Here is a 20714-nt window from a genome sequence, read left to right on the forward strand (position 1 = left end):
TGATCCTGTTTCACAAGATAACAGTGACGCAGAGGATCATGACGGCGCAAAGAATTTGTGTAGCATACCTACCTACTGATGTCATTAAGCGCACATGTGGAATCCAAAAGATAAAACAAATTGAAATTTGCATGTGGTACCTTCAGAATCAGGATTAAGAATATGGCACAATTCAGTTTATATATTCATGTAAAATAAAAGTAGAAAACAAACATAGTATGAAAACAAAACTAGTAATATGTTTTCCCAACAACGACTTCCTGAAACATTTGTTCTTGTTTTCAAGGAACAGGGGGTATTAAGTTGACACAATCATAGTGGTATACATGTACTGTTTACATTGATATATCTACAGTGGTAAAGTTATCAATATTTGTTAATGATTAAACTTTTCAATATAATAGCTATATTGTTGATATATTATTTTATAATGAAGCAGATATTGTTACAATTGAAACCCACAACGTTGTGAGTACGTTTCTTACAAAATCAGAAAATTAGTCCTTAGAGGAAAAAAGGACATCGGATTACACATGAATGGTTTAATAATGTCAGCTAATGACCAGAAACGGTCTGATGCATCAATTAACTACACAAAGACGATTTTGAAGTATCTCTTATTGCTGGAAAAGAATAGCATCAACATTCCACGCACATGATTTGTATGTTTTGTTTCCGTAAATGCGTGCCCCCCTCCCCCCTCCCCCCTCCTCGACAGGCAGATCGCTTCACGGAAACTGGGTCACGCCGCGAGATGCTGTATTGAGAAAGAAATAGGTCGGATAGAGCTAGACTGGTACCCTGCCCTTCTCCACTAGTGGCTGTAGGCAAGGAGAGCAAGCGCTCTAGGGCAGATAAACCAGTGACTCCCGTTTATCTTCTTTGCCGAATATCATAAACATGTTCAGAGTAATAATTTACAATGAGGAATGTTTTAACTAATATTTTCATATTTATATAACGTATGTACGCATATCATTTTACATATGTGAGACAAAAATAGAGTTTTAGTTTGGTAAGAAACATCTTTCCAACAATTACTCATCCTATGTCCCCATGTAGTTTTCTTAAACCCGTAACACATAAGGCAAACCCGAGCAAATATCCTGAGTGACCGAAATTCATCTCTTTTATATAACTTATCACGTGAGAGGAAATTCAATTCGCAACAGCTGAAGACGTTTATGTCCCCTTGACGTGAAAAGTACAGTTATATAGCGGTAGCTTTTCGGGGAATACTTTGATATGCTAATTCATGCAAATGAGGGAGTGAAACTGGCGGGGTGAACTGAGCAGCCCGGAGTAGCCAGTACTGAGAGTAGCATGCGACGCTCAAAGTGTAAGATGGCTCTGCCGCTCCCCTTCACGGAAGCCATACGGAACCCGCAGGTCAAATTTACAAAGGTAGGTGCTTCACTACTTTAGTTAAAAACTAAGGTGACAGATGCAATGATAGTGAATGTGTAATGACGAGTAGATCATTGTCTGTGTATCCACCGATACATGACTGACACCTTGTTGGCATACTGTTGATAAACTTGCGTATAGCTGCTCTTGGTATAGATATCTCTATATAGAAATGAGGCGGTACTGCAACAAACCGGTTGATGAACGAACCTGTTTAAACGGCCCGGATTCTGCGATGCATGTGTTACTCCAGTGTCCACTTTACAGGCGTTTAATGTTGTCAGTTTTACCCTGGTTTTACTACAGCCCCTGACAAAGAAAAAGTTGAAATAAATTTGTATTCATGTCTTGCCCAAATATTATGAAAGCTTGTGCCCAAACCTTCAAGTATGTTTTATACTTTAGGAGTACGTGTGTATAGATAGTATGGGTGATTATATTGTGTATTATATTTTATACTAAATATTATATGTACATAATTACGTCTCTCGTAATCCCTCAAGGGATGGCTCAGTTATATCTTGTTGTATATATTGTTTTTATCTGTACCTGGGGTGAGACGAAAATAAAATATTCTGTCCGTCTGTCTGGTATTGCCCGCTATTCCGCCTGAGGAGCTACCCCAAGATGGACGGTTGCTGTGACACTGGCGTCCACTCTCCGCCCGCGAACATCCCACAGATGCTCATGTCAGGAGATGAAGTGGTTCAGTCCAATGCCTCCTCGTCGGGCGTGATTATTGACGACCTGGGCACGATGTCGTCTGGTATTATCATCTTGCAGTTCCAAATCTCTGCCGATAATATAAGAATGGTACAAAGACAGGACGCAGAATTTCGTCAACATATCGCTGGATCAATCCATTGTCCATTCACGATAACCAAATCTGTTCGCCTGTTGTTTGCTACCGCCCCATGTCATCACCCTACCGTCCCATACCGACCACGGTAAAGAATTGTTGCCCAAGAATACCGCTCGCCGCTACGTTTTCTGCCTTATGTGAATCGGAAGAAAAAACCTTGATCCGTCTTTGCTGCCTATGGTAGGCTGTTAGGGTCACACCTTTTACAGGACGCATCTCTTTCAGGCGGTGTTTTTACGATAGACGTTGAATTCAGACATTTGCCTTCCTGTTACTGCACGGGATTTTCAATTGATAACAGAAGCCGATTTGAATCTCTTGTGTTGTGGAAGAGTAGTATATTATCCTTCGGGCGAATGTATACATGACCCATCTTCTTTCTTAATACCATGAGATCCGTGAAGATCCGGGGTAGAATAAATCTTCACCAACCCATATATGCCGTAAAAGGCGACTATGCTTGTCGTAAAAGGCGACTAACGGGATCGGGTGGTCAGGCTCGCTGACTTGGTTGATGCATGTTATCGATCCCAATTGCGTGGATCGATGCTCATGATGTCAATCACTGGATTGTCTGGTCCAGACTCGATTATTTACAGACCGCCGTCATATAGCTGGAATATTGCTGAGTGCGGCGTAAAAATACAAACCAACCAACCAAATCTTAATACAATGAACTATACCAACTTATGTTTTTCGGCAAAGATGTTTCCTAATGTTTATGTAAAACATGTTAATTCTTAAGTAATTCATTCCAGTCTTCAACTACTGAAACCCTGTCACCCAATGTGCAAATTACATGGCAGACCTTATGATTTACATGTTGCTTTTGTACTACCGTGCTATATAAATCCCTTGTATGTATATATACTGTACTTGGCATTTATACCGCAATGAACTGACATTTATCAGGTAATCAACCGATGTTGGAAGGCAGTTGTAGGCCTTTTGAACAGATAGACATACATGTTAGTTAAACGTCAAATATCGGGACCATGAGTTTCGATGTTCATCAACATCAAATATCCAATTCCCTTCCAGTGAACAACCCACCTGAACTAGAAATATAATAGTCCAGTGAGGCCGCCTTATCTGTTTCATATTGAGATCCATGCATAAAGATTCAGAGTGACAAAACACTCTCCACAAGGCTGCATGACAAGAGGGATGACTTCAACTTTCCAATTGTCTACTTTCCCTTCATGTCGAGCAATATTCCAGCAGCTCCAGCCTTTGGTGTTTACATTTCACAACTTTTGAGATACAATCGAGAATGCTCTTTCTACCAAGATTTCAAAGAGAGTCCTACGAGTCTTGCTGAAAAGTTGTTTGATCAAGGTGACACCATTCAAGGCCTCAGTAAAGCTTCCAAAAACATTTATGGTAGACATGTTGAGGACATTTCCAAATTTGACGCATCAGTGACAAAAATGATGTCCGATGCTATTTTGACTTGTACCATATGTTCCCATGTTTTCAGATGAACAATTGACTTGCCTTTGCTTGTGTTTGTGATGGGTACCACCGCGGGACAGGATACGCTCACCTTTACTCGAACACCTGGTATCAGTACTATTTAATAGTGATTCTGGACACATGCGCATCATATAGTCGGAATTGAACCATCGACTCGGCTTTATGCAGATATCTCTATTGGATATGGAAAGGGTTTTGTCGTTTTATTACCATGATGGCTGCTGCAGTCAACGGTTATATCAAGGGAGCCTGTAAACAACCGTACCTGACTCCGACAAGCCAGTGACTGAATGCATTAGCAAGACTCAGTCGGCGGGGAACCACCACACGCATCCAGCTCTAATCTCCGAGACCATGTGGAACTACTATCTCCAAGGCTATGTCAAACTCAATCTCCAAGGCTATGCCAAACCCTATCGTCAAGGCTATGTCAAACCCAATCTCCAAGGCCATGCCAAACCCTATCCCCAAGGCTATGTCAAACCCAATCTCCAAGGCTATGTCAAACCCAATCTCCAAGGCTACGTCAAACCCAATCTCCAAGGCTATGTCAAACCCAATCTCCAAGGCTATGTCAAACCCAATCTCCAAGGCTATGTCAAACCAAATCTCCAAGGCTATGTCAAACCAAATCTCCAAGGCTACGTCAAACCCAATCTCTAAAGGCTATGTCAAACCCAGTCTCCAAGGCTATGTCACACCCAATCTCCAAGGCTACGCCAAACCCAATCTCCAAGGCTATGTCAAACCCAATGTCCAAGGATATGTCAAACCCAGTCTCCAAGGCTATGTCAAACCCAGTCTCCAAGGCTATGTCAAACCCAATCTCCAAGGCTATGTCAAACCCAGTCTCCAAGGCTATGTCAAACCCTATCTCCAAGGCTATGTCAAACCCAGTCTCCAAGGCTATGTCAAACCCAGTCTCCAAGGCTATGTCAAACCCAGTCTCCAAGGCTATGTCAAACCCTATCTCCAAGGCTATGTTAAACCCAGTCTCCAAGGCTATGTCAAACCCAGTCTCCAAGGCTATGTCAAACCCTATCTCCAAGGCTATGTCAAACCCAGTCTCCAAGGCTATGTCAAACCCAATCTCCAAGGCTATGCCAAACCCTATCTCCAAGGCTATGTCAAACCCTATCTCCAAGGCTCTGTCAAACCCAATCTCCCAGGCTATGTCAAACCCAGTCTCCAAGGCTATGTCAAACCCAGTCTCCAAGGCTATGTCAAACCCAGTCTCCAAGGCTATGTCAAACCCAGTCTCCAAGGCTATGTCACACCCTATCTCCAAGGCTATGTCAAACCCAATCTCCAAGGCTATGTCAAACCCAGTCTCCAAGGCTATGTCAAACCCAGTCTCCAAGGCTATGTCAAACCCTATCTCCAAGGCTATGTCAAACCCAGTCTCCAAGGCTATGTCAAACCCAGTCTCCAAGGCTATGTCACACCCTATCTCCAAGGCTATGTCAAACCCAATCTCCAAGGCTATGTCAAACCCAGTCTCCAAGGCTATGTCAAACCCAGTCTCCAAGGCTATGTCAAACCCAGTCTCCAAGGCTATGTCAAACCCACTCTCCAAGGCTATGTCAAACCCAGTCTCCAAGGCTATGTCACACCCAGTCTCCAAGGCTATGTCAAACCCAATCTCTAAGGCTATGTCAAACCCAGTCTCCAAGGCTATGTCAAACCCTATCTCCAAGGCTATGTCAAACCCAGTCTCCAAGGCTATGTCAAACCCAGTCTCCAAGGCTATGTCAAACCCAGTCTCCAAGGCTATGTCAAACCCTATCTCCAAGGCTATGTCAAACCCAGTCTCCAAGGCTATGTCAAACCCAGTCTCCAAGGCTATGTCACACCCTATCTCCAAGGCTATGTCAAACCCAATCTCCAAGGCTATGTCAAACCCAGTCTCCAAGGCTATGTCAAACCCAGTCTCCAAGGCTATGTCAAACCCAGTCTCCAAGGCTATGTCAAACCCAGTCTCCAAGGCTATGTCAAACCCAGTCTCCAAGGCTATGTCACACCCAGTCTCCAAGGCTATGTCAAACCCTATCTCCAAGGCTATGTCAAACCCAATCTCCAAGGCTATGTCAAACCCAGTCTCCAAGGCTATGTCAAACCCAGTCTCCAAGGCTATGTCAAACCCTATCTCCAAGGCTATGTCAAACCCTATCTCCAAGGCTATGTCAAACCCAGTCTCCAAGGCTATGTCAAACCCTATCTCCAAGGCTATGTCAAACCCTATCTCCAAGGCTATGTCAAACCCAATCTCCAAGGCTATGTCAAACCCTATCTCCAAGGCTATGTCAAACCCAGTCTCCAAGGCTATGTCAAACCCAATCTCCAAGGCTATGTCAAACCCTATCTCCAAGGCTATGTCAAACCCTATCTCCAAGGCTATGTCAAACCCTATCTCCAAGGCTATGTCAAACCCAGTCTCCAAGGCTATGTCAAACCCAGTCTCCAAGGCTATGTCAAACCCAGTCTCCAAGGCTATGTCAAACCCAGTCTCCAAGGCTATGTCAAACCCAGTCTCCAAGGCTATGTCAAACCCTATCTCCAAGGCTATGTCAAACCCTATCTCCAAGGCTATGTCAAACCCAGTCTTCAAGGCTATGTCAAACCCTATCTCCAAGGCTATGTCAAACCCTATCTCCAAGGCTATGTCAAACCCAATCTCCAAGGCTATGTCAAACCCAGTCTCCAAGGCTATGTCAAACCCAGTCTCCAAGGCTATGTCAAACCCTATCTCCAAGGCTATGTCAAACCCTATCTCCAAGGCTATGTCAAACCCAGTCTCCAAGGCTATGTCAAACCCTATCTCCAAGGCTATGTCAAACCCTATCTCCAAGGCTATGTCAAACCCTATCTCCAAGGCTATGTCAAACCCAGTCTCGTAGGCTATGTCAAACCCAGTCTCCAAGGCTATGTCAAACCCTATCTCCAAGGCTATGTCAAACCCAGTCTCCAAGGCTATGTCAAACCCTATCTCCAAGGCTATGTCAAACCCAGTCTCCAAGGCTATGTCAAACCCAGTCTCCAAGGCTATGTCAAACCCAGTCTCCAAGGCTATGTCAAACCCTATCTCCAAGGCTATGTCAAACCCTATCTCCAAGGCTATGTCAAACCCAGTCTCCAAGGCTATGTCAAACCCAGTCTCCAAGGCTATGTCAAACCCAGTCTCCAAGGCTATGTCAAACCCTATCTCCAAGGCTATGTCAAACCCAGTCTCCAAGGCTATGTCAAACCCTATCTCCAAGGCTATGTCAAACCCAGTCTCCAAGGCTATGTCAAACCCAGTCTCCAAGGCTATGTCAAACCCAGTCTCCAAGGCTATGTCAAACCCAGTCTCCAAGGCTATGTCAAACCCTATCTCCAAGGCTATGTCAAACCCAGTCCCCAAGGCTATGCCAAACTTGCATTAAATGATCAGTAATGTACTTACCCTATGTATTTACGTAAACGCAGCACCACCTGAAATGAAACGTCCTTACAACGTCATCGCCCAACACACGACACTACTATGGCCTACCGAGTAACACGCTGATGTGTATTTACGGCAGGGAATTAGGTTTGACACTGACTGTCTTATCTTAATTAGAAAAACCGCACTACCATTTAACATTTCCATCACCGAATAATTTTGAAAATATCCAAAAGCGCCGCGCAGACAATCGCTCCAAGGATCAGGATGGAACAAATTATTATGCTTGGTTTTGACACAAAGTGAAGATTTATTGTCATCCTACCGTTATGTCACATAAATCGGGTTGTCGGCCGTCTGAACCCTGCCCCCGGACGCCTCTGTAAATGTAGCTGTGATGCCTCGTGATGTGACTTACGACGGAAATGTCACAATAAACCCACATGCATGTATTAACAATACAGGTAGCATGATCTGTCGCAAGGTTGGGATCTGATACATAGAATAAGAGAATACAGAGAAACTCGCTCCCGTGTAAAGTTCGGGTATCTGACATGCGAAAAGATACCAGATGTATTCACTCGTTTTCATAAAACTGGTATTACACGGGAGCGAGTTTAGTATTTTAATTTATAGTTTTTCTGAATTTCACAAAGTATACAATCACGTCACAATACCCTATGACGTAATTTGTGGAATTTTGTTGCAAGATCCACCGGCGAAACAATACCATGTGACGTCAGCCTAGCAACAGGGCTGCTGGGTCATCGAGTGTGCATAAGCCCTCTCAGTGATTTATCTTCTCTATACGTAATATCGTTGAATAAGCCCAGGGATGTTGAGAGTTTTCAATATTTGTTCGTGAAACCTGTTCCCGCAGTACAAAAGCACGCGATTTGGTATTACAACATGTGTGTGTATATTGAACGGGTGATCTTTTCACGGGCAAGTAATAAATGAGAGTTTGTAACAGCTAGCTTCCCTAGACTATGACCATGTGGTTTGAGACATCGTCAGGTTATGTTTGGCCTGCTGTCTGGGGGCATGATTAGCTCCCGGGGGTGATTGTCCCACTGGTCTAGGCTCCATTGAACCGGCCCCTGACCCGCGTGGCCCACTGGTCTAGTCTCAATGATCCGGCCCCAGATCTGAGTGGCCCACTGGTCTAGTCTCAATGATCCGGCCCCAGATCTGAGTGGCCCACTGGTCTAGGCTCCATTGAACCGGCCCCTGACCCGCGTGGCCCACTGGTCTAGTCTCAATTATCAGGCCCCAGATCTGAGTGGCCCACTGGTCTAGTCTCAATGATCCGGCCCCAGATCTGAGTGGCCCACTGGTCTAGGCTCCATTGAACCGGCCCCTGACCCGCGTGGCCCACTGGTCTAGTCTCAATGATCCGGCCCCAGATCTGAGTGGCCCACTGGTCTAGGCTCCATTGAACCGGCCCCTGACCCGCGTGGCCCACTGGTCTAGTCTCAATGATCCGGCCCCAGATCTGAGTGGCCCACTGGTCTAGTCTCAATGATCCGGCCCCAGATCTGAGTGGCCCACTGGTCTAGGCTCCATTGAACCGGCCCCTGACCCGCGTGGCCCACTGGTCTAGTCTCAATTATCAGGCCCCAGATCTGAGTGGCCCACTGGTCTAGGCTCCATTGAACCGGCCCCTGACCCGCGTGGCCCACTGGTCTAGTCTCAATGTTCCGGCCCCAGATCTGAGTGGCCCACTGGTCTAGGCTCCATTGAACCGGCCCCTGACCCGCGTGGCCCACTGGTCTAGGCTCCATTGAACCGGCCCATGACCCGCGTGGCCCACTGGTCTAGTCTCAATGATCCGGCCCAAGATCTGAGTGGCCCACTGGGCCCCGTTCCTCAAAGCAATCTTAGCGCTAGGACTGTCGTAAGTCAGTGTTAAGGAATTGGAGTTACAATCACCCACTGGTCTAGTCTCAGGACTCACGTGGCCCACTGGTCTAGTCTCAGGACCCGCGTGGCCCACTGGTCTAGTCTCAGGACCCGCGTGGCCCACTGGTCCATGGTTCCAAGAGTCGGCAACCAGTCGGGCCAGCATTTGAATCATGTGCCCGAAGCCCACTTTCGCGAAGTTTGACTTGATTTGTCAGCAATAAACCCGTGCTGTGTTGTTTCACCCAGGTGACAAATATTCCCGACCATCGTCACTAAACCCCACCCATTTCGACGTTAAACCCATTTTACGCTTTCACACACTCACTCACTCGCTCAAATAAACTGGTTTTGTCGGAAGCAGTCATAAAATCTACAACATGTGCAAATTAGACCCGATTCACATGTTCAAGACTGACATCACTCCACGTGAGTGCTTCCACCGTATTTAGTTTCAGTTATTACTTTACCTACTTTATGCTACATTATTAAGCATACACAATATCTGCTGTGATGTGAAAGAAGTATACAAAGACTTCACAACTAGGATCGGCAACGCGGAGGAAAGTGATTGATGCGACCTGTTATATCTTTTCTTTCCAGATATTCATCAACAATGAATTTGTCAACTCTACAAGCGGCAAGATGTTCCAGGTCACTAACCCGGCCACGGAGGTAAAGATCGCGGACGTCCAGGCGGGAGACAAGGTGATCTTCTTTTTCTGTGTCTCTTATTAATAAGCGTTGAACATGTTTATCACGACGTGGAGTCATCCCACAGACGACATCCTTACCTAAAGGTAACCAGTTAGGTCACGTGGAGAAGGCATCCGACCTCAGATCAGAACATTCATGGTTCTACGGGTGTACACACTTTTATATACGTCTTTAGGGGTTCGAATCCCTCATCGCGAAACTCGGAAATGTTGTGGCCACTACATTGGTTCCCAACTGAGCACGTTTATATAACATTTCTTCAAAATACGTCTTATATTACTACCCGGGACGTACCTTCTGTCAGAAGGCTCGTGGTTCGAATCTCAGCATGGTATTCGGACATGATATGGCCGCTACACATGGCTGAATACACCTATAATACGAAATATCACATATGAAAGTTACATGCTGATATCTCAGGACGTTATTTGTTCTTTTTAATAAGCAAAGAATCTGTGTTTGAAACGAGGTCTGTAAGTCGGTAGGGGCGGTCGGGTAGCCTAGTGGTTAAAGAATTCGCTCGTCACTCCGAAGACCCGGGTTCGATTCCCGACATGGGTACAATGTGTGAAGCCCATTTCTGGTATCCCCCGCCGTGATATTCCTGGAATATTGCTAAAAGCGGCGTAAAACCATACTCACTCACGTACATTAGAGCCCCCTTCTGGCCTTTCAGTATTGGGTAGTTCCTTAAAATACGCACGACATATGCACACATAATCCTAGTCGATATTCCATAAGCCGCTGTTGACATGGTCGTTATTGCAACTGAGGGTTTTTTTCGATGTGCGTTTGAAATTATGATACATGTACCAGTCGATGTTTGATAGGCCGATGTTAACAAAGCCGTCGCTGCAGCTACAAGGGCGTTGGACTTCGACTCCCCATGGCAGAGTATGGACGCCAGCAAGAGGGGGCGTCTTCTTGATAAACTGGCTGACCTTATGGAGCGGGACACTGCCTATATTGCCGTAAGAAAATATAATGATGATAAACTGTCGTAACTTGTAAAGAGTACTATGTTTGTTTGTTGTTAAACGCCGCACTCAGCAATATTCCTGATATATGAAGGCGGTCTGTAAATAATCGAGTCTGGACCAAACAATCCAGTGATTGACATCATGAGCGTCGATCCATGTTATTGGGGCACGATGACATGTATCAACCAAGTCAGCAAGCCTGACCACCTGATCCCGTTAGTCACCTCTTACGACAAGCATAGTCGCCTTTTGTGGGAATCATGGGTTGCTGAAGACCTATTCTTACCCGGATCTTCAAGGGTCGATATTAAAGTCCTTTTACTTGAAATGAACCATTGACTGTTTTAGTATCGAGAGCGAGTTTGGTTTAACGCCACCGATTGCGAAATCGGGTCAATCGGAACCTCGTGAAGCCTCATCAATTAACGCTGCTTTGAACAGTTTTCTCAGTTATATTATGAAGTGTCACATTCACGGAGAAAGGAAGATTTGTGTATTGCTGTAGAAGTCATGACGTCAAAAACGTATCTGTACACAGTAATTGTTGGATTAATTGTATTAACGTTTTCATTGTTTGACTTATTGTATTAACGTTTTTATTGTTTGACTTAATGTTTTTATTGTTTGATACCCGTGTCAGAGCTTGGAGGTCATTACCTGCGGCAAGCCATACCGTGACGCCTTCTTCGTCGACGTTTTGAGCAGTGTGCGAGTACTACGGTATTTTGCAGGGTTTGCAGACAAGATTACTGGGAAGACGATACCGATAGGTAGGACATCTTGTTCCCCTTCCAACAGGACATGACAACAGGCAGACACTACCTTGTCTGTTTGAGACCGTTGGGTCCTGTGCTACCATAGTAGATATATTGTAAAATGCACATCAGTGTTGCAACAATGCATCTATTCACAAATATATATAAGATACGCTATAAATCGCAAAGAACAATGACGAACGAAGCGTTGTTTATTTCACGATGAAACATCGTTCTATCATGACGTCATTTCTGAAGATTCCAATATGCTCTCGCAACTTGCCGACGTCATATATTAGACGGCGTTATTTTGGAGTGGGAAGTGTCCAGCGAGTTGTTCTCTACATGTGTAGCTGGGCTATCCTGATTAAAGCAGTGGCCGTACAATCGCATCCAGAAGTGGGAGAGATGTGACAATCGGTATGAGGAGAAAAGATACAGATAGTTGACGTGAGGAACGTGAGATTGTGCGGGAAATACCAAACTTAACCCACCTGTTCGTAAAATGAGCTTGTCCGACATTTCCGAGGTCGGATTCTATTCATGGTGTCATCATTATTACAATTTGAGTTAATATTTTTAAAGCTTGTATATTTTATGAACATCCTCAAAGAGGCTGTACATAATGTTGATATCTTATCTAAGGAATAATTGACGAGTGGTTTATTTCTTAAGTATGCACCCATGTGCATTTAATGTGCATTTAATGTGCATTTAACATGAAGTGTTTGAAATTCCGCTGTTCTTTTAGTTGTCCATGCTGTAAAGGTTAATACGTGTATATGGGCCCTGATATATGATCCAGGGTGCTTCTGTCTTTGGTTCACAAAATATATTGTTGTATTCATGTCGCAGTAAAAATATAAACAATGTTTCGCCATTACCTATGACACGCTGTCCCCCCACCTTCATTTATCTTCCGCATGGCTAAACTTGCAATGTAATAAACCTGGATCCGCTTCACAAAGCGATCTCTGCACTGAGACCATCACATCAGTCTCTCAACCAGACCCCGAAACAAATATATCGTATATAAACCATGCAAGTCTATAATATTTGGCAAGTCTAGATTACTGTAGTGTCAGGCAAATGAAGAAAGTTTCTCATTATTATAAATTTATTTTATAACTATAATTTAACAGCTGTTTTTTTATCCGTAAAATATGTTAATTTCAGAGACTGTATGTTAGTCTAACGACCACCCCGCACTTTAACATAAACTTACGACAGGCTTAGCACTAAGATCGCTTTGTGAAATTGGGCCCATACGTGTATGGTGTTTCATCAGAATGTGTGTAATCTGCATCTTTCAGATGGGGAATACTTCTGTTACACACGGCATGAACCTATTGGAGTCGTTGGACAAATCATACCGGTAAATTATCTGTATATATTACTGAGGACGGACTAAATGGCATACTTGTACACTGTTATTGTTTGACTAATTGTATTTACTTTACGTTTCATTGTTTGATACCCAGTCATACATAAATGAGTTATGTGAGTTACGAGTTATAACACTATAACTCATAACTATTGCTCCTTACTTGTAGACAACACTAGTAGTACCAGATGGGAACGTGCTGGTCACGAAGACAATGAAACATTATACCATCAAATGCAGATAAATTGATAATTGACTTGAAGAAGGTTTCAGTTTAATTTGAGGTGACGTGTTTTCAGTGGAACTTCCCTATACCGATGATGATATACAAGATCGCCCCCGCGTTGGCGTGTGGGAACACGGTGGTGCTGAAGCCAGCGGAACAGACGCCCCTGTCAGCGCTCTACATAGCAGACCTCATCAAGGAGGTAAGGGGTATTATAAGACAATAGGACACTGCATTGTTCCCGTTATATGACAGAAGGGCACTGCATTGTTCCCGTTATAAGACAGTAGGACAATGCATCGTTCCCATTATAAGACAGTAGGACAATGCATCGTTACCGTTATACAACAGTAGGGCACTGCATCGTTACCGTTATACAACAGTAGGACACTGCATTGTTCCCATTGTAAGACAGTTTGGCACTGCATCGTTACCGTTATACAACAGTAGGACACTGCATTGTTCCCGTTATAAGACAGTAGGACACTGCATTGTTCCCGTTATAAGACAGTAAGGCACTGCAACGTTACCGTTATACAACAGTAGGACACTGCATTGTTCCCGTTATTTGACTGTTGGACACTGCTTTGTTCCCGTTATATGAAGTAGGGCAGTGCATTGTTCCCATTGTAAGACAGTTTGGCACTGCATCGTTACCGTTATACAACAGTAGGACACTGCATCGTTACCGTTATACAACAGTAGGACACTGCATTGTTCCCATTGTAAGACAGTTTGGCACTGCATCGTTACCGTTATACAACAGTAGGACTATGCATTGTTCCCATTATAAGACAGTAGGGTACTGCATCGTTACCGTTATACAACAGTAGGACACTGCATTGTTCCCATTATTTGACTGTTGGACACTGCTTTGTTTCCGTTATAAGACAGTAGGACACTGTATTGTTCCCATTGTAAGACAGTAGGACACTGCATTGTTCCCATTGTAAGACAGTTTGGCACTGCATCGTTACCGTTATACAACAGTAGGACACTGCATCGTTACCGTTATGCAACAGTAGGACTATGCATTGTTCCCATTATAAGACAGTAGGGCACTGCATCATTACCGTTATACAACAGTAGGACACTGCATTGTTCCCATTATAAGACAGTAGGACACTGCATTGTTACCGTTATAAGACAGTAGGGCACTGCATTGTTCCCATTATAAGACAGTAGGGCACTGCATCGTTACCGTTATACAACAGTAGGACACTGCATCGTTACCGTTATACAACAGTAGGGCACTGCATTGTTCCCGTTATAAGACAGAAGGACACTGCATTGTTCCCGTTATTTGACTGTTGGACGCTGCATTGTTCCCGATATTTGACAGAAGGATACTGCATTGTTCCCGTTATATGACAGTAGGACACTGCATTGTTCCCATTATTTGACTGTTGGACACTGCATTGTTCCCGTTATCTGACAGTAGGGCACTGCATTGTTCCCGTTTTACCACAGTAGGGCACTGCCTTCATCCCGTTATACCACAGTAGGACACGGCATTGTTCCCGTTATACCACAGTAGGGCACTGCATTGTTCCCGTTATACCACAGTAGGGCACTGCATTTTCCCCGTTATACCACAGAAGGACACTGCATTGTTCCCGTTATATGACAGTAGGTCACTGCTTTAATTGACTTCGGTGTGACGAACGTTGCATACACCACCAAATAAGAGCTTCAGTGCAACCTACACAGATATTGTGAAACTCGGGGCCGACATGTCGTGGTGGAAGACGTACCGGAAACTGTTCACTCTTGTGTACAGCCATTGTGTGTTTAGTGAATTGGAATCAAGAGCCAAGTAAGTTCTATAGCTGACCGACAGGAAACGTGTCTCGACTGGGAAGACGGAACTCCCCTTGCAAATGGTACAAAGTACCTTATTTCATCATATAAACGTGGGGTTGAATTAGTAAAACAAGTTGATCGCTGTAAACGTTGGATAAATATACACGCACAATTGGAAATATGTGTGTTGCAATACACACTAGCCAAGACAGATTAGCTACAGTGATATCAAAACATCAGGTTTTCTTTAACTTCAATTGAGTAGTATATGACTAGGTCCCTTTAACGGTACACGTTTCCTATTAATAATTTGATAAACACTTACTCACGAGTCGCATGAAATAATACACACCGAGGGCCGACAAGACATACAGCCACTTTGTATACATTACTTAATGAAATCCATGGACGTATGATTGAATAAATTCCATACAAAGGTTTGACCTTTGCCCTCTAGGCCGGGTTCCCGCCTGGCGTCGTCAACGTCGTTCCTGGGTTCGGCCCCACCGCGGGCGCTGCCATCGCCTCCCACCCCGGCGTCGACAAGGTGTGCTTCACGGGGTCTGTTGAGGTGAGAAGATGGAGCACACACTGCCCAGTAACAACCACGACGCTTCAAACCCGTTCTGTTGAGACTGACCCCAATAGGCCCTAGATACACCGAGATCTAGACTAACATTTAGTCTCTGAAATCTTATATTACACAATATCCTTCTTGACTCTAAAAAAATAAATAATTCCCTATGCTGTGGAATAGAGCTAGCTTGAGCTGGCTAGACTTGCTTTTGTATGCATTTCTAGATTATTTTATTTTCATAAAATAAATATATTCCACGGTCATGGTGCAGGACTAGCAGAGATCGTGCATAGCGAATTGTCATTAGGGTCGACCATTCCAAAAGGAAATTGATCCCGACAATAAATATCATTCTTGAAATAAATTATATATCAAACTGTTGAAAAAAGAGAAATTGCTTTTCACAAAAAATGCGTTGTTGCGAATTGATTTTCTTTAAATTTAATTCAGGCTCATAGTTTTAAAGAAAACAAATATCTGGGTTTGAAGCTGAATATCTAACCTCTATACAAAGTCCCATATATATATATATATATACGAATATATATTCGTCAGCTGAATAGAGTTTAAAAAAAATAATTAATCATTATTTGTAACATCTCAATTATTAATCAGTCACAAACACTAATAACACGTAAAAAGATATCGCCATTTCAATAATAAAGTCAACTTTAGTTAGATTTAACTCGGTCAGATTCATCATTGGCCCTCCCTATGCTTGTTGGTGATGTAGATATGTGTAGCCGTCGCATAAGAGCAAAATGAAGACTTTTACACGATCAGATTGGCCGTCAAGTGATGAAGATGGCTGCCGACTCGAACCTGAAGCGCCTGAATCTGGAGCTTGGAGGCAAGAGCCCAATAGTAGTGTTTGAAGACGCGGATAGTGAGTAGACAGATGTTTAGTGAGTGAACGAGTATGGTTTTACGCCGCTTTTAGCAATATTCCAGCAATATCACGGCGGGGGACACCAGAAATGGGCTTCACACATTGTGCCCATGTCGGGAATCGGGATGTTTAGTCACAAGACTTGAATAGTGAATAGACACGTGTTTAGCTAGAACATTGGGATTATGTGTTGGCAAGTGTTTAGCTAGAATACCCATAAAAAATTCAGATAGTGAGTAGACACATGTTCAGATGTGACCAGCTTGAATCCCCAACCAACCGAAATTGATTGGAACTTGGTCAGGAACAGAAAGTTCAGCAGTGTTGTCACTTCTGTTTCAACAGTGGACTACTCCATTGAGAAATGCCATCACGCGTTGTTCTTTAACGCCGGCCAGTGTTGCATGGCAGGGTCAAGGACGTACGTACACGAGGACATCTATGACACGTTCGTGCAGCGGAGTGTGGATAGAGCCAACATAAGGATAGTCGGAGACCCGATGGACACGGCCACAGAATCTGGACCACAGGTAGGCGGGGGAGAGGTGGAGACCTTAAAGACACGACCACAGAATCTTGACCACAGGTCCATCAATGTCACCATCCCCAACTATGTCACATCCCCATCTATGTCACCGTCACCATCTATGTCACCATCTGTCACCATCCCCATCTGTCACCATCCCCATCTATGTCACCATCCCCATCTATATCACCATCACCATCTATGTCACCATCCCCATCTATGTCACCATCCCCATCTATGTCACATCCTCAACTATGCCACCATCCCCATCTATATCACCATCCCAATCTATATCACCATCTCCATCTATGTCACCATCCCGATCTATGTCACCATCCCCATCTATGTCACCATCCCAATCTATATCACCATCTCCATCTATGTCACCATCCCCATCTATATCACCATCCCCATCTATATCACCATCCCCATCTATGTCACATCCCCATCTATGTCACATCCCTATCTATGTCACCATCCCCATCTATGTCACCATCCCCATCTATGTCACCATCCCCATCTATATCACCATCCCAATCTATATCACCATCTCCATCTATGTCACCATCCCCATCTATGCCACCATCCCCATCTATATCACCATCCCAATCTATATCACCATCTCCATCTATGTCACATCCCCATCTATATCACCATCCCCATCTATATCACCATCCCCATCTATGTCACATCCCCATCTATGTCACCATCCCTATCTATGTCACCATTCCCATCTATGTCACAATCCCCATCTATATCCCCATCCCCATCTATGTCACCATCCCCATCTATGTCACATCCCCATCTATTTCACAATCCCCATCTATATCACCATCCCCATCTATGTCACATCCCTATCTATTTCACAATCCCCATCTATATCACCATCCCCATCTATGTCACATCCCTATCTATGTCACCATCCCCATCTATGTCACATCCCCATCCCCATCTATATCACATCCCCATCTATGTCACATCCCCATCCCCATCTATATCACATCCCTATCTATGTCACATCCCCATCCCCATCTATATCACATCCCTATCTATGTCACATCCCCATCTATGTCACAATCCCCATCTATATCACATCCCCATCTATATCACATCCACATCTATATCACATCCCTATCTATGTCACATCCACATCCCCATCTATATCACATCCCCATCTATGTCACATCCCCATCCCCATCTATATCACATCCCTATCTATGTCACATCCCCATCTATGTCACAATCCCCATCTATATCACATCCCCATCTATATCACATCCCCATCTATATCACATCCCTATCTATGTCACATCCCCATCTATGTCACAATCCCCATCTATATCACCATCACCATCTATGTCACATCCCCATCTATGTCACAATCACCATCTATGTCACCATCACCATCTATGTCACCATCCCCATCTATGTTACCATCCCCATCTATGTCACAATCCCCTTCTATGTCACAATCACCATCTATGTCCCCATCCCCATCTATGTCACCATCCCCATCTATGTCACAATCCCCATCTGTGTCACCATCCCTATCTATGTCACAATCCCGGTCTATGTTACCATCCCCATCTATGTCACCATCCCCATCTGTGTCACCATCCCCATCTATGTCACCATCCCCATCTATGTTACCATCCCCATCTATGTTACCATCCCCTTCTATGTCACGATCCCCATCTGTGTCACCATCCCCATCTATGTCACCATCCCCATCTATGTCACAATCCCCATCTATGTCACCATCACCATCTATGTTACCATCCCCATCTATGTCACAATCCCCATCTGTGTCACCATCTCCATCTATGTCACAATCACCATCTATGTCACCATCCCCATCTATGTCACAATCCCCATCTATGTTACCATCCCCATCTATGTCACAATCCCCATCTGTGTCACCATCTCCATCTATGTCACAATCACCATCTATGTCACCATCCCCATCTATGTCACAATCCCCATCTATGTCACCATCTCCATCTATGTTACCATCCCCATCTATGTCACAATCCCCATCTGTGTCACCATCTCCATCTATGTCACAATCACCATCTATGTCACCATCACCATCTATGTCACAATCCCCTTCTATGTCACCATCACCATCTATGTCACATCCCCATCTATGTCACCATCCCCATCTATGTCACCATCACCATCTATGTCACAATCCCCATCTGTGTCACATCCCCATCTATGTCACAATCCCCATATATGTCACCATCACCATCTATGTCACAATCCCCATCTGTGTCACCATCACCATCTATGTCACAATCCCCTTCTATGTCACCATCACCATCTATGTCACATCCCCATCTATGTCACCATCACCATCTATGTCACATCCCCATCTATGTCACCATCACCATCTATGTCACAATCCCCATCTATATCACCATCCCCATCTATGTCACCATCACCATCTATGTCACAATCCCCATCTATATCACCATCCCCATCTATGTCACCATCCCCATCTGTGTCACCATCTCCATCTATGTCACAATCCCCATCTATGTCACCATCACCATCTATGTCACAATCCCCATCTATATCACCATCCCAATCTATATCACCATCCCCATCTATGCCACTATCCCCATCTATATCACCATCCCCATCTATTTCACCATCCCCATCTATGCCACTATCCCCATCTATGTCACCATCCCCATCTATATCACGTCCCCATCTATGCCACTATCCCCATCTATGTCACCATCCCCATCTATATCACGTCCCCATCTATGTCACCATCACCATCTATATCACGTCCCCATCTATGTCACCATCCCCATCCATGTTACCATCCCAATCTATATCACCATCCCCATCTATATCACCATCCCCATCTATGCCACTATCCCCATCTATATCACCATCCCCATCTATTTCACCATCCCCATCTATGCCACTATCCCCATCTATGTCACCATCCCCATCTATTTCACCATCCCCATCTATTTCACCATCCCCATCTATGCCACTATCCCCATCTATGTCACCATCACCATCTATGTCACCATCCCCATCTATGTCACCATCCCCATCTATGTCACATCCCCATCTATGTTACCATCCCCATCTATGTCACCATCACCATCTATGTCACCATCCCCATCTATGTCACCATCACCATCTATGTCACCATCCCCATCTATGTCACCATCCCCATCTATATCACATCCCCATCTATGTTACCATCCCCATCTATGTCACATCCCCATCCATGTCACCATCCCGAACTATGTCCCCATCCCCATCTATATCACCATCCCCATCTATGTCACTATCCCCATCTTTGTCACCATCCCTATCTATGTCACCATCACCATCTGTCACCATCCCATCTATGTCACCCTCCCTATCTATGTCACCATCCCCATCTATGTCACCATCCCATCTATGTCACTATCCCCATCTATGTCACATCCCCATCTATGTCACCATCCCCACCAACAGAAGAGCAAAGTCCAGCATATTAAAATAGATTTAGAAATTGACGTGACTTTCTCTTGATCACAATACGCCTCATGACGACATCAAGCTACGTCAGTCGGCCTTAACAAGACGTTTGCTGTGTACACTTGTAACATTGGCAGAGATTGCTCTAAATTCATGAAGACCTCATCTGCACAATAACTTTTCAGCTATCAATAGATGAGAATGATACTATTTGTACATGCATTCAACACCAAAGATTGGCATTTCTCTTGCATTGTAAGTAATGTTATTTATACACGTTAAAAACCCGCTGTGATATTG

The 20714-nt window shown here is 44.3% G+C and overlaps 1 protein-coding gene across 1 annotated transcript in view; it reads left to right on the top strand.

The window, feature by feature from the left end:
- The first annotated feature begins 1157 nt into the window (after positions 1-1157).
- Positions 1158-20714, top strand: part of LOC124147014 (retinal dehydrogenase 2-like) — a 29087-nt gene continuing 9530 nt past the window's right edge. Inside the window, exons 1-9 of the mRNA XM_046517609.2 lie at positions 1158-1404; positions 9672-9776; positions 10616-10756; positions 11406-11535; positions 12834-12895; positions 13204-13332; positions 15391-15504; positions 16294-16396; positions 16745-16929. Coding sequence (XP_046373565.2) covers positions 1324-1404; positions 9672-9776; positions 10616-10756; positions 11406-11535; positions 12834-12895; positions 13204-13332; positions 15391-15504; positions 16294-16396; positions 16745-16929 — 1050 coding nt within the window. The 5' untranslated portion in view covers positions 1158-1323. The remainder of the gene's footprint in view (positions 1405-9671; positions 9777-10615; positions 10757-11405; positions 11536-12833; positions 12896-13203; positions 13333-15390; positions 15505-16293; positions 16397-16744; positions 16930-20714) is intronic.

This window comes from Haliotis rufescens, unplaced genomic scaffold (assembly GCF_023055435.1).
Source record: "Haliotis rufescens isolate VD_foot unplaced genomic scaffold, xgHalRufe1.0.p SCAF_1, whole genome shotgun sequence".
Classification (NCBI taxonomy): domain Eukaryota; kingdom Metazoa; phylum Mollusca; class Gastropoda; order Lepetellida; family Haliotidae; genus Haliotis; species Haliotis rufescens.